Below are 16122 nucleotides of genomic sequence, written 5' to 3' on the forward strand. Positions count from 1 at the left end.
TAGAGTTTCAGCATAGTAATTCCCTAACTGATGGCATCAAAGATCCATTGGATCACACTGAAAAATGTTAACAGGCTGTGTCCATTCGTATTATAAGACAGATTCCCTAAATTTTTTGTTTAGTAATATGTGAACCTAGATTTTAAAGTATAATTCCCCATAACACTTAATACAATTCAGGTCACATTCCATTTTAGATCAATCCTGAACTTGAGTCCCAGAATATACTGATATTGGTTTAATAAAATCAGTATTGTATATGACCAAGCCCAGGTTTATGCAGGGGTCCACTAGGCCTGTATCTAGGACTGTAAAATTCCTACATCCCACCCTGCGTCAGACTTTATTGGTTTTGATTTTTACCCCCTCCCTCCAGCCAGGCCTCCAATCCTTCCCTGCCCGCCATCTTCCCCACCTTATAGAGCTCTGACTCCAGCATCGCCAGAAATCAGTGAGCAGTATCTCCATTTCCTCTAGAAAGAGATCTAGGCATCAAAGTGGATAACACATTGAAATTGTCGGCTCAGTGTGCTGCAGCAGTCAAAAAAGCAAACAGAATGTTAGGAATTATTAGAAAGGGAATGGTGAACAAAATGGAAAATGTCATAATGTCTCTGTATCGCTCCATGGTGAGACCGCACCTTGAATACTGTGTACAATTCTGGTCGCCGCATCTCAAAAAAAGATATAAATTGCGATGGAGAAGGTACAGAGAAGGGCTACCAAAATGATAAAGGGAATGGAACAGCTCCCCTACGAGGAAAGACTAAAGAGGTTAGGACTTTTCAGCTTGGAGAAGAGATGACTGAGGGGTGATATGATAGAGGTGTTTAAAATCATGAGAGGTCTAGAACGGGTAAATGTGAATCGGTTATTTACTCTTTCGGATAATATAAGGACTAGGGGGCACTCCATGAAGTTAGCATGTGGCACATTTAAAACTAATCGGAGAAAGTTCTTTTTTACTCAACGCACAATTAGACTCTGGAATTTGTTGCCGGAGGATGTGGTTAGTGCAGTTAGTGTAGCTGTGTTTAAAAAAGGATTGGATAAGTTCTTAGAGGAGAAGTCCATTACCTGCTATTAATTAAGTTGACTTAGAAAATAGCCACTGCTATTACTAGCAACGGTAACATGGGATAGACTTAGTTTTTGGGAACTTGCCAGGATCTTATGGCCTGGATTGGCCACTGTTGGAAACAGGATGCTGGGCTTGATGGACCCTTGATCTGACCCAGTATGGCATGTTCTTATGTTCTCTAGGCTTTCATGCAGGAGGTGGGCTCTGTAAGTGCAAGGCCACAGACTGACTCAGCCCCCGTGCTCACTGCCTTCCGATAAAAGTGCCATCTGAGACAGAGGGAAGCCCTGAGGACTGGAGGTGTGGAAGGGAAAGATCAGAAGCTAGGGCAGAAGGAGAGGGTGGGAAACCAATCAGTTCAGAGGTCAACTAAACGAAAAGGAGGAACCTGAAGCCCTGCTGAGGGGGAAGGGGAGGGGAGGAAATAGAAGGTCCACAGAGGAGAGTGGCAGGTAGCATGACACCCACCCTGACCTTCCCTAGGGGTGGCAAAAGATGAAAAGTGTACCTGCATGTGACATAGCTTAACAAACTCTAGCATTTGTAGCCAGTGCACAATTCAGTATTACAAAGGTAGAGCAAACGAGGTTTAAAAGAGAAACTTTAGTCTGAATTGTGAAAAATTATTTTGTAAATGCTTAAATTTTGTCTTAGAAATCATTCTATATTTTTGGAGCTCTCTCTTGTGCTGACAGCAAAGGTATGTTCGACTCACAAAACCATACACGAGGATGATAGAAAGTGAAAGCACTGATTACTTCATTAGGCAATTAGGTACAACACAGTGCGATTATCAGAGGATAATCACCCCCCAGAGTCTTGTTTAGTGACATGGCTGTGCCTCATTCCTCTAATGATTATTTGATGAAACCCACATTCCCAGAGGTTCCCAAATTTGTACTGTAAAATGTATTTATTGGAGTGTGAAACATTTTTTTTAAGCAGAATGATAGGCCAACTTCTCATCTTAAGAATACTTAGTTTACTTATTGGTATAAACAACTTGGCCACTGTTTCTTTTTTCTCCCATTCAGTATCTTAAAGTTAGATTGTGTATTAACTAGATTTAATGTGCTACTGGTGTTGAGAAATGAAATGGCCATTGTTCTTTACTGCTCTAGCACTGTCATTATGTTAAAGATGATAGCAATTTCTTTTAAAAGGGAGGATCATGTCAAAGTATCCCGGACCTGAACTTGTCGTTATTAAGAAATGTTGATTCTGTGCATGAATGTAGACCAAACATTACTACTGATTAGCGAAAACCTGTTTTGTACCTTGGATATGTTCGTAAATTGGCATATTTAATACAGATGTTGAAGAGAAATAAATTCCCATAAACTCTAGTGGATATTAGGGATGTGAATAGTTTTTTGACGATTTAAAATATCGTCCGATATATTTTAAATCGTCAAAAATCGTTAGAGCCGCGATACAATAACAATTCCCCCGATTTATCGTCAAAAAATCGTAAATCGGGGGAAGGGGGAGGGCGGGAAAACCAGCACACTAAAACAACCCTAAAACCCACCCCGACCCTTTAAAATAAATCCCCCACCCTCCCGAACCCCCCCAAAATGCCTTAAATTACCTGGGGTCCAGAGGAAGGGTCCCGGTGTGATCTTTTACTCTCGGACTTCGGACCTCCGTGCGTTGTAGAAACAAAATGGCGCCGGCGCTACCTTTGACCTGTCATATGACAGGCCGGCGCCATTTTGATTTTTTGTCCCCTGACGTCAGGAGCGTAGGAGATCGCTCCCGGACCCCCGCTGGACCCCCAGGGACTTTTTGGCCAGCTTGGGGGGGCCTCCTGACCCCCCACAAGCCGTATGGCCGGCGCCATTTTCCGTACAGAAAAACGATTCGACTGCAGGAGGTCGTTCCGGACCCCTGCTGGACTTTTGGCAAGTCTTGTGGGGGTCAGGAGGCCCCCCAACCTGGCCAAAAGTCCCTGGGGGTCCAGCGGGGGTCCGGGAGCGATCTCCTACGCTCCTGACGTCGGGGGACAAAAAAACAAAATGGCGCCGGCGCTACCTTTGACCTGTCATATGACAGGTCAAAGGTAGCGCCGGCGCCATTTTGTTTCTACAACGCATGGAGGTCCAAGGTCCGAGAGTAAAAGATCACACCGGGACCCTTCCTCTGGACCCCAGGTAATTTAAGGCATTTTGGGGGGGTTCGGGAGGGTGGGGGATTTATTTTAAAGGGTCGGGGTGGGTTTTAGGGATGTTTTAGTGTGCCGGTTTTCGATTTACACGATTTACACGATATTTAAAAAACCCAAACTGTGACGATCCGATTCCCTCCCCCTTCCAGCCGAAATCGATCGTTAAGACGATCGATCACACGATTCACATCTCTAGTGGATATGGATTTCTATGTAATCGGTGGTTAGGATTGTTCTGATAAGCAGTTTATCCAAACATAGCCTAGTGCAAGGATTCTCAACCTGCTCCTCAGGACAGACCCTGTCGGTTGGGTTTTCAGGATATCCACAGTGAATATGCACGAGAGAAATGTGCATATAGTAGAAGCAGCATATGCAAATCTATCTCATGCGTAATCATTACGGATATCCTGAAAACCGGACTTGCTGGGTGTGTCCCGAGGACTGTGACTTGAGAACTACTGGCCTATTGGATAAGTTATTCCATATATCAGTGCTGATAGTTATGTTTTTTTTAATCTATTCTGAAAATGTTCAGGTCAAATACTGATCCTGATTCGTCAAAAGTTTTTCTAACACACAGAATGGAAGACCATCTTCAATAAATCAGGCTTGAGAACATACTGTTTTGTTCTTTTCACCAAATTCCTTTGTGACTGTAACCTTTGTACTTTAAAAGGTACAGTAGTTTTCTACAAAGATGAAAATATCAATGGAAACATTTTAGTAGCTTAGATGAAACTGTGAGCCACAACAGTTTGTATTATGTTGATTATTATGCAGTATATCCAGTGCAGTGTACAGAAAGCAGAATTATTCTAATCACTGTAATTATTATTATTAATCTCATTGGATAATTACTATATTGAATATTAACTGCAAGTTACCCAAATCAAACTATGACAAGCACAAAATACTAAAGGTCTCTATGCAAAAGGATTGCAGTCTACACAAAATATGAGAGATGACTGTGATAAATAGGAATATTATATTAGTAGCGAAACCATCAGGTACGATAATCAAAATAACCGTACTATATATGAAGTGCTTTATTGTTCAGCCTGTATGACACTTTTTTTTTTTTTTTAAAGGGGACTAAAAACTACTCTTCGTTATGGACCAGGCTTAGACAACTCCAGTTTGTGAGTCCCGCAAGTGGGTTGTGTTTCAGGATATCCATAATGAATACGCATAAGATTCAATTGTATGCAGTATAGGCAGGGCATGCAAATGCATCTCATGCATATTCAGTGTTGATATCTTAAAAATCTAATTGGCTTGAGACACTCAAGGACTGGAATTGCCTACCAAAGATGTGCCAACTTCTGGCTCTCTGGTAGCTTAAAGACTGAAGAAGAGGCCTACATGGCTGGTGAGCCCTTCCTGCCAGCTGCCAAAGAGTGAAATAGGTTGCACTAGACTACATAGATGCAGTCAAATATTTTTTCCTAACTTTTTCATTTTATAAATTTCGTGTGTCTAATAGCATGATAAATTCTGTGCATTCACATATTTAGGTCTGACAATCAGGTTAATTTGCAAATTTGTTTGCACTGAAAATCATACCTGGTTGGAACCCACCAGGGCTGGATTTGAGAATGTCAGGAACAGGAGACAAAAAAGGAGCAAAAAGATTCTAAAAGAAGCTTTAAAGAAAAGGATGGATTTTGCAGTTAAATCTGGAAATGGGGAGACAAACAGAACAGGGGAAAAGTTACAGAAATTGAGTGTTGCCATGGAAATGGCATTCAGATAGGCCAAATAAACAGGCAGTATGCATCATGAGACTGTGAAGGTGTACATTAGATGTGAGTATTTATTTTTGTTAAGAAATGGGGACCCGGTGGAGGCAACATTTTGAACTTTTGGTTTATGGATTTTTCTATCAATAGGTTGCAGCGATCCAAGGAGAAGTGTCTCTGCAACAGAAAGACTGTGAAGCCGACCTAGTTAAAGCTGAACCAGCTTTAGTGGCAGCTACAGCAGCTCTTAATACGCTCAACAAGGTAAAGAGACCACAATTTCAAGGAAGGGTGGAAATAATAAATGACTGAAACTAAAAACAGTAGAAATTTTTTTTCTTATTTTAGCTAAAGCTTATTGCAATTTAGGCACCTTTGACCATATATGGCATTCAATTATTCTTAGTTGTTTTTCATGATAAATCAAATGTGTAGCGTTCCCAACATGCAGGGTGTCATGTCACCACATTGTCCCTTGGCAACAGATTTTCTCACGTCAGTGAATAGTTCCACAGTGCTGACCGGCTGCTTGAGTAAATAGCCTCGGTTTCTTGAGTTTGCGTCTGAGACTGAAAGAAGGGCCGAAACAGAAGTGCGTCCTAGCAGATAGCGAATCTGGAGACCGCTAACTGAAACCTAATCAGTGGGATGTGACTGTTGATTCTTAAATCAGGGAACGGAATAATCCCCTTGTTTTCCCATTCTCAGGTCCTGCACAGTGTTTCCTGCATGGACCATGCATGAGTTTTTTCAGCAAGATAATATTTTTTTGTGGTTGTTGCCATTGTGTTTTATTTTGTTCTTGTGTTTTAGGCAAACCTCACTGAACTAAAAGCCTTTCCAAACCCACCTGTGGCTGTCATCAATATTACTGCTGCAGTTATGGTTCTGCTAGCTTCCAAGGGAAAAATTCCTAAAGACCGCAGTTGGAAAGCCTCAAAAGTATTCATGGGAAAGGTACAGTATTGGTTAGATCTGTCCAAGCTTGCAGCCCGAAATGTCTTGCCAGTCTTCAGAGGATGGCAACTGTAGTAAACAAAAGAATCTTGGGAGATTTATGAGTACTTTTGTAATTTATTTATCTGCACTAATTTAGGCCACCATATAACCCTGCGATCATTGGGCCTAAATCTGGCCACACATTATCATTGTGCAGTGATGGGCCAAAAGGTGGCATTAAAGGCTTAGACATCTTGGCATAAATATTAGGAAAAGGAAAGAAATGGGCTAAAAAAAGAAAAAAGGCCTTCAGCCAAGGAGGTTGCTTGCCCTATGCACTATAATCAATTATACTGAGGGCTAAAAGCACTTCATATCTTCTGTCACTTCATAGTCATAAAAATTTTATATTTAGGCATCTCATTAAAAAATGTTTGTATCTGGATTAGCATTCAATGAGGGGCTTCATTGACAGTAAACTAACTCTCTCCAACAAAACCAAAACACAGCAAATTCCGTACTATCATCATAGACTAATTACCAAAATAACAGGGTCATTTATCAAACCACAATGTGGCCCTATCGCGTGCATTAGGGCCTTATCTCGGACAATAATGCCCTATCGCACGCGATAAGTACTGCATCGCGGTGGTAATATTTAAGTACGGGAAAGAGGAGGGCTTTGGGTGGGATAAAAACATTTTAATTCCGGTACCACTGCGGGCGATAATGTTTTACGGATTATCACCGGCAGTAGCGCCGGAATTAACGCCACCTTTTCCATTGGTGGTACGGCGGCGATACAGTGCGGCATGGCCGCAACTGAGGCGGGCGAAAATGCACCACTGCAATGCCGCCGGCTGCACAATTTCGCCCTTCTGCCCCTTTTTTTAGCGCCATTCATCATTCTGCTATATTCTGCTATATTTATATATTCTGCTATATTTATAGCAGAATGATGAATCTAGGCCTAAGTGAGCTTCACGCTTTCAAGCCAGCTAATAATTTGTGTCAAGTAAATTGCTGCTCTTTTGTTACAATTGGTAAAATTCTGATGCAAACAATGTACAGATCCACGAGACTTGGCAGATCTGTCGCTCCTTAACTCTGCCTTTATAGCCTGAAGGCATAAAAGTTTGCTTGGAGACCACAAGCAAACGGGCGGTTTTCTAAATGATACATAAAAGTTCAAGTGCTACTTTAACATTGACACTATGAACTACTTCCCCACGTGTCAAAAGTTGTTTGTGCCATAATTTTTGTGTTGATGTCAAATTGTTGCCAAATTGTTGTCTCTCCCTTGCCCTGTCCTGCATTTATAAGAGGTGAAGACTACATCCTAGAAAGGGCTCTGATGGGCCTAGGGAAAGAAGCTTGGAGAGAGTTGGGGAAGAGCCACTGGGACTGGTTTTTATAAATTACAGATGACACTATAGGTGGTTTGTTTTGTTTTTTTTATTTGCTGTACACTCACAGCAAAGCATTTAACATGGTTTTTTGCCCCTCTGGAGATTGCAGGTTCAGAACCATCAGTTTGTTTCCATGTATGTTGCCAGCTTATAATAGTGACTTTTGGAGTAAAATGTTTGATGTTTGGAGTGGAAGATGGGGGATCAAATATTGTGTGTTCCGTAGTGAATGACATGGATGTTTTTCTCTTTGCAGATTGATGACTTTTTGCAAGCTCTAATTAATTATGACAAGGAGCATATTCATGAGAACTGCCTGAGAGTGATCAAAGAGCTGTACTTGAAAGACCCAGAGTTCAATCCCGATCTAGTCCGCACCAAGTCCTTGGCAGCAGCTGGTCTCTGTTCATGGGTCATCAACATAGTTAAATTCTATGAGGTATTAATGAATTGTTTCTGCAACAAGGAGCAGTAATTAGGCTTGCTTTGCTTGCTGCAAATGCTACACAGTTCTGCATGAGAGTTAGTGGGATAAATCTTGAATGAAACAAGTACAGTAAGATACAGCAAGGTGAAGCACTAACAGGATGACTGAGATCATCTTTTTAACAGAGCTCTGTGCACCAAGAAATACATTTTCAAATCTTTTTAAGTTGGCCTTCCTTTCCCTCATCTCGATGGCTGGTTTTCAAATTGAGAAAAGACTATGGCATGCTTTGTTGACCACCTTATACTGAAAAGCAACTACTCGAATTACTGAAAGCTTATCCCAAGCCTTTCAAAATGTGTTGAAATTCACAAATAGCAACCTAGAGCCTCCAAGGTCTGGTGTCTTAATTCATTGCCAAATAAAGTTTACTTCCTCCAAAGTGAATTCATTATTTTTCTTTACAATTTAAGCCCCAACTCCAGCTTTAATTAGATTTGCCACCAGGAAAGCCACCCACTATCACAAGCCAAGGCCTCTGCATAAGAAGAAATTATTGGCTGCACTCTCCAAAGTTTTCCCTGATTTTTCCTCATTATTTCCATTTGCTAACAGTACACACATTTCATATAAAAAAAAAATGATAAAAAAAGAAAAAAAAATTGTAAACTAAAATGACATAATTTAACCATACTACTTGTCTAGTTGCAAATCTATTTTGCAGTTTGTGAAAATGTTTATAAAAAAAGCAAAACCAAAAGCCAATGCTTTCATCTTTATGAAAAACTTAGCAAAATATATATATTTTTTCCTGGCAGTTTCCTTCTGCTTTTTTGGGTTTCTAGCTCAATTGGATCAGACATCTGTTGAGTTTATAGTGCTTCCTTCATTATGACAGGGGCTTTTTCTCCTAGTTTACAACTATCCTACCTGCCTTCCCCACCCCTCAGCTCAACCCAAGCTTTTTGTAGACCTGGCATGGAGGAGTAGCCTCTCTGGGGAAAGAGAAATCTACTCTGAAATGCTGAAAAATATAAATCATATAGACCCTACTAATGTGGATCCAAAGTCCAGCCACTAGGTGTTGCTATTGTGCAATTATCAAGACAACTTACCCAACAGGGTCTGCGGAGGCACTGGCCAGATTTTCTGCATGGCAGTGCACAGCAAACTCACCCTTTTCACTTTTACTGGATATATTTGCAAACTAGCCCTGTCAGCCATAGTACTCATAAGAACATTAGAATTTGCCATACTAGGTTAGACTGAGGGTCCATCAAGCCCAGTATCCTGTTTCTAACAGTTGCCAATCCAGGTCAGAAGTACCTGGCAAGATCCCAAACAGAAAATAGATCCCATGTTGCTATCGCACAGTGATAAGTAGTGGCTACTCTTAAGTCTGCTTGGTTAATAACAGTTTAGGGACTTCTCCTCCAGGAACGTGTCCAAACCTTTTTTAAACTCAGTTATGTTGACTGCCTTATCCACATCCTCTGGCATTGAATTGTGCGTAGAGTGAAAAAGAATTTTCTACAATTTATTTTGAATGTGCTATTTACGAACTTCATGGAATGTCCCCTAATATTTGTATTTTTTGATAAAGTAAATAACAGATGTATATTTAGTCATCTGTTCCATGCATGATTTTATAGATCTGTATCATATCCCCCCTCAGTCTCTCTTTCCAAGCTGAACAACCCTAACCTCTTTAGCTATTCCTCATAGGAGAGCTGTTCTATCACCTTTATCATTTTGGTCACCCTTCTCTGTACTTTTTCCAATGCAGCTATATCATTTTTGAGATGTGGCATCCAGAACTGCACACAGTACTCTAGGTGCAGCCTCACCATCAATGTTCCCTCTAAGGATTGGGTTGCTTTGTGCAAATATTTTTGCTTGTGAGCAAAAATGTTTGGTTCATTATCCTGTGAACAATACTTTTTTTTTTTTAATGCAAAAAGCCTATCAATGTTATGCTCACAGCAGCCCAATCCTTAAAGGAAACATTGGTAGCAGCATGCTCGCAAACTTTCTCACAAACACATACACACACTCACATTTCTCTCATTCACTCCCCAGACTCGTTTGCACATGCACACTCACAGAATTATCCTCCTCTTCCACACACACTTTCATCTCAATAACAGCAAATCCTTCACTGCCAAACACTTTGAGAACCCAAACTCTTACAAAACAAAAAAAAAAAGACACCTAGAACCTTGCCATACCATTCCAGCACTATCTCAGGACTCAAACAGCAGCAGCTGCCTTATCTATGACAAGGCAGTAATGCAAATTATTATACTATGCCCTAGAACACTAATACATCACCTACTGGGGTTAACAGAACAAACCGTACTGCTACAAAGCTCTATAGAAAAACTGCATGCCAGCAGAAATACTGTACCACAGAACACAGACAGACCCTTACCTAATACAGAAAAAGGGACTACAAATTAGAAACAGAAACATGCAGACAAAAAAAAATGGAAAACCAAAAGAACAAAATAAAAATATGTAATGCAGATTCCCAAAGATAACATGTGCGAATCACTAAATTCAATTCAATTTATTTATTTTTTATTTTTTTACACCTTTGCTGTCTGATCTTAGTTTTCTAATCGGTTTGTCTTAGGCTTTTTTTTCCCACCTTCCCTTTCTTGGTCTTTTCCCAATTCCTTTTACAGAGTCTCTTTTTTTTTCTTTGTTTCTTCTCTCTCCACCTGTCTTCTTCCCTTCCTTCCTCAAACACACACTCACTCTCATTCTCACACCCTGTCTCTCTCTCTCACACACACACTTTCACATATGTCTCAAACACACACGGCTCTCATGTCACATGCTCTCATACATGCCCACTGGCTTTCACTCTCACATGATCTCGCACATAAATACACATGGTCTTACATGCTGTCTCTCACACAGAGAGGCTTTCACATGCTGTCTGTCTCAACATACAGGTTCTCACCATCACACACAGTCTCTCAACTCACTCTCTCACACAATTTCTCAACTCAGTCTCATACACACACAGACACACACTGTACAGGGCTTCATCCTCCCTTTTGCCTCTGGGCCTCCTCTTTGCAAGTTGCCGTGAGCTCCGTAGCAGCTCTGATCTTCTTGGGCCACCACAAGATGCAATCTGCAGCAGCTCTACTACTGAGCCTCCCCGGGCCACCGCAAGGTGGGATGCTCAGCGGCTCTGCCACAGATGCTGCTCCACTTCTGCAGGTGGGCCAATGCTTTTTCTCCTTCCTGCCCATGCAGCTCCAGTGATGTTTTTCTTCCGGGGCTGCACGGACAGGAAAGAAAAGGAGCACCTGGAGATTTGGGGGTCTCTTGTTTTCTTCAGGCTGTGGTGGGATAAGCTCCACCACAGGCCCCACCAGTCTTCGTGTGCGGGGGATAAAGGTGGTGTGCAGCTATGCACTCATATAGCTTAGAGAGAACAGTGCTCACCATGGAACGTTACAGAGGCATTATGACATTCCCTGTTTTATTCTCCACTCATTTCCTAATAATTCCTAACCTTCTATTTGTTTTTTTGACTGCTGCCACACATTGAACTGAGAATTTCAAAGTATTGTACACTGTGACATCCAGGTCCTTTTCCTGGGTGGTAACTCCTAATATGGAACCTAAAATCATGTCACTACACTGTGGGTTACTTATCTCCATGTGTACTACTTTGCATTTGTCCACATTAAATTTCACCTGCCATTTGGATGCCCACTTTTCCAGTCTCGCAAGATCCTTCTGCAATTTTTCAAATTTGCTTGTGATTTAATAACTCAGAATAATTTGGGTCTGCAAATTTTCATTGTTCCTCTTTCCAGATCATTTATAAATATATTAAAAAGCACTGGTCTCAGTACAAATCCCTGAGGCACTCCACTGTTTATCCTTCTCCACTGAGAAAACTGACCATTTAGTCCTACTCTCTGCTTCCTATCTTTTAACCAGTTTGCAGTCCACAGTAGAACATTGCCTTCTATCCTGTACTTTTTAATTTTTTCATGAATCTCTCATGAAAAATCCAAATTCACTATATCCACCATCTTACCGTTTTCTACATGTTTATTAAACCCTTCAAAAAATGTAGCAGATTAGTGAGGCAAGATTTACTTTTTATAAATCCATGCTGTGTCCCATTAAACCATAACTTTTTATATATTATGTGATTTATTCTTCAGAATAGTTTTCAGACTTTTCCCGACACTGAAGTTTTAAACTCACCAATATATAGTCAGATTACACCTGAAGCCCTTTTAAAAGATCGGGGTTATATTGGCCACCCTCTAGTCTTTAGGCACAACAGATGATCCCAACAATAGGCTACAAATTACCAGTAACAAATCTGCAAATTCATTTTTGAGTTCTTTCAGAACTCTGGGGTGTATACCATCTGGTCTGGGTGATTTACCACTCTTTAGATTCTCAGTTTGCCTTATGATATTTTCCAGCCTCACAGTGATTTGTATCAGTTCTTCTGAATCATCACCATTGAATACAGTTTCTGGCACAGGTATCTCCTCAACATCCTCTTCAGAAAACACAGAAGCAAAGAATTCTTTCAGTCTTTCTGCATTAGTCTTATCTTCCCTAAGTGCTCCATTAACTTCTTGATCATTTAAGTCTCACCGATTCCCTCACAGGCTTCCTGCTTCAGATATATTTTAAAAAGTTTAAATTATGAGTTTTTGCCTCTAAGGCCAACTTCTTTTCAAATTCTCTTTTAACCTGTCTTATTAATGTTTTACATCTAACTTGTCAATGCTTATGCTTTTTCCTCTCTTCCTCAGATGGATTATTTTTCCAATTTTTGAAAGATAATATTTTGGCTAAAATAGCCTCTTTCACCTCACCTTTTAACCATGCAAGCAGTCGTTTCTAAGATGATATTGCTAAACAATGACCATCCCTGATGTAAACTTTTAACCTTTGTACCTGCACTTTTCAGTTTTTTTTTCTATTTTCCTCATTTTATCAAAGGCTTTCTTTTGAAAATTTAATGCTAGAGCTGTAGAATTACTTAATGTCCTCCCAGTCATTAAGGCAAATTTGATTGCACTATAATCACTGTTACCGAGCAGCTCCACTACCATCGCTTCTCACACCAAATCATTTGTTCCACTAAGAATTAGGATTAAAATGACTTCCACTCATCGTTCCTGGACCAGCTGTTCCATGTAGTAGTCATTTATTTCCTCTAGAAATTTAACCTCCCTAGCATGTCCGGATATTACATTTTCCCAGTCATTATTGGAGTAATTCAAATCTCCCACTATTACTGTGCTGCCAAATTTATTAGCTTCCCTAATCTCTTTAGCATTTCATCATCTGTCTGTTCATTTTCACCAGGTGAATGATACTATACCCTCACCACTACACTCTTCCCCATCACACATTTTATTTATTTATTTTATTTACGATTTTTATATACTGATGTTCATTTCAAAAAGAGATATCACATCGGTTTACAATAAGGTACAATAGGTAATTCACTATCCCCTAAAAGGGCTTACAATCTAAAATTTTTGTACCTGAGGCTAAGAGATTACAAAAATAAAATCATCAGAGTTCTTAACAATTAAACAAAAGGTATAACAAGGAGCATATTAAACAAATAACACAAAGGGGTGCACAAAATCTCTTCTCAGTTTCAAAGGCAGTTTTTTCAATTTTTTTTTTGCCTTTTTACCTTGGATGTTAGCTGTTACAAGGTGATCAGCATTGGTGGGTAGCCCTCCCCATCACAAACGCCTGCTGGCTTGGCGCCTTTCAAACTGCCCGGCTCCATTTGCGATGATGTCAGGGGAGGGGGCGGATCTCAGAATCATGGCTTTCCCCACAGAAATCTCTCCTCAGTTTCAAAGGCAGTTTTTTCAATTTTTTTTTGTCTTTTTACCTTGGATGTTAGCTGTTACAAGGTGATCAGCACTGGTGGGTAGCCCTCCCCATCACAAGCGCCTGCTGGCTTGGCACCTTTCAAACTGCCCGGATCCGTTTTACACCCATAAGAATTATACTGTGTATTTATTCTCCTGCAAGATCTTTATCCTATTGGACTCTGTGCCACCCTAACATAATGTGACCCCCACCACGTTGATCCACCCTATCATTTCAAAATAATTTTTACTCTGGTATAACATTGATCCATTGGTTATCCTTCTTCCACCAGGTCTCTAAGATACCAATTACAGTATATCTACCTCTTCATTCAGTGCTATACATTCTAACTCTCCCATCTTACATTTTAGACTTCTGGCATTAGCATACAGATATTTCAAAGTATGTTTTTTGTTGGGATTAACAATCTGCTATCACTTGACAAGGGTATTTTGATGGTTCTTTTAACTCAGCTGGTTCATAATATTGGCAGATACTATTACTGTCCTGTCCCTGCCCCCATCCTTACTTACACATGTCCATATCCAAAAATGAGACAGAGAACACTAAATTTGGATACATAAAGCTGCAGCATTATTATCAAACAGTTTTATTAACAAAAAACATTTAGCCCATGGACACACAAACCAGACTATTACCTGCATCCAAAACCTAGTCGCTTATCCCTTCCCATTCTACATCAAGCAAGCAGAGCAGACATCCTTTTCCAAGCAAGGAAGGCCACCTGTGCCTCTGAGAAGATATCATCACCGGCTCATGTACCCCACCACTGGCATGAGATAATGTTTAACTTGCCTTATGCCCCCCAATACATTCAGCTGTGGCCTTCCATTTCCTGAATAAACAAATTATCTAAAGCTTCTTGCAAAGTGTTATTAAACAAATCATATCTGATAGATGAATTGTATCCAGTCTATACAGACCTTCACAACTATTGTCCACCTACTTGTGCAAAATCTGCTGCCCTCCCAACTTCTGAAACCACATTCCAACTTGTCTTTTCACTTGTTTGCACCCCCACTTCCATAGTTTGCACTTGCACCACTTAATTCGCAGAATAATGTCAGACCATCTGAAATGTGTCTGAAGGAGCATGTCTGCTTTTATCAAGCGAATAAGTTGCTTACAAATCATTTCCTCCTAGACTTGTTACAATGGCAGCAGGCCTCATTGATGAATCTTCTATGTGCCTTAGCATTGGTAACAACTGCTCCTAGAATATGCATTGTATTCCAATCAAAGAGAGATGAATGCCCTGAGGGGCCAAACTCAGATACGGTCTGTAAATACAGACTTGGGCCCTTCTGGCCACCCAGTGGATGAAGTAATGTCCGACAATACAGACTATCCTTCGCCCTGGGGGAGAATCTGCAGAGAGAGTTTAATTGTCATGATTAACTGAATGAACCCGATCCAATTTAATGTAGGCATTTACTTTAGCAGAATACCACTTACCAGTTCTGTGTGTTACATCAGTCTGTAAACCCATGTGAGCCAGCACTGGTGACTGCCCCTATTTGGAAGGAATGGGTACTGAAATTGTTGGAATCCAATCCCAGCTTGCTCAATACTAAATTCAGTATCATTGAAATCTAGTGAGGGGTACCCCATCTGAATGAATCAGCAGATAGTCCCTCGCAACCAGCCGCAAAGCCAAGTAAATTTGCATGTTTTTTAATGGGCAAGTTGGTTGCAATGCAAATTTCAATATTTGCAAATATATGTGCTATAGGCTTTAATAGAGGAATTTCTAAGCAAACAGTAGATGGCCAGTTGAGTTTTTCAGGCAATAAAGAGGAGATACATGGTTAGGTATCAGCCAAGTAAATATTTATTTGATTAAGCCATTATTGCTTTGTCTGCATATTTAATTAATAGATGAAGAAATGCAGGTTGTGTGCAGTTATATTTAATTTGTTTTGATCAAGTTGACAAGCTCTTCCAGTTAGTGTCATTCACAGTTTGTAATGATTATACGCAAATCTATTTGTCATATCTGCCTACTATTTGTTAAAAGAAAACCAACAAAGGAGTTGAGTGGAAGTTGTATTATTATTAGGTTAACACATGCTTTCAGGACTTTAGAAGTCCTAAAAGTTTGCATTTTGTTCCATTTTATTTTGAATGGTCAAACTGACTACTCCAATTTGATTGACTAACCATTGATGATTGCAAATATTTTCTAGGTGTACTGTGATGTGGAGCCAAAGCGGCGTGCTCTTGTCCAGGCAAATTCTGAGCTGGCAACTGCAACTGAAAAGCTTGAAACAATCAGGAGAAAGCTTATTGTAAGTGTATTTTGCAGAACGGTACCCACGTATGTCTTAAGCTTATTTTTATTAGGTAAGGCCTGTCTTTTCTAAATAAGTGTGTATTTGTCATCAGTTTCCCCAAGTCACACTCTTGGGGAAACTGTCTATTGCATGTACAGTAAGAGTTTAGCC

The 16122-nt window shown here is 40.3% G+C and overlaps 1 protein-coding gene across 1 annotated transcript in view; it reads left to right on the plus strand.

Moving 5' to 3' along the window:
* The window catches only part of DNAH11 (dynein axonemal heavy chain 11), a 725796-nt gene that overhangs the window by 507817 nt on the left and 201857 nt on the right, over positions 1–16122 (plus strand). Inside the window, exons 58-61 of the mRNA XM_029589065.1 lie at positions 5141–5254; positions 5804–5947; positions 7595–7777; positions 15865–15966. Of these exons, the coding sequence (XP_029444925.1) occupies positions 5141–5254; positions 5804–5947; positions 7595–7777; positions 15865–15966 (543 nt within the window). The remainder of the gene's footprint in view (positions 1–5140; positions 5255–5803; positions 5948–7594; positions 7778–15864; positions 15967–16122) is intronic.

Source organism: Rhinatrema bivittatum, chromosome 2 (genome assembly GCF_901001135.1).
Source record: "Rhinatrema bivittatum chromosome 2, aRhiBiv1.1, whole genome shotgun sequence".
NCBI lineage: Eukaryota > Metazoa > Chordata > Amphibia > Gymnophiona > Rhinatrematidae > Rhinatrema > Rhinatrema bivittatum.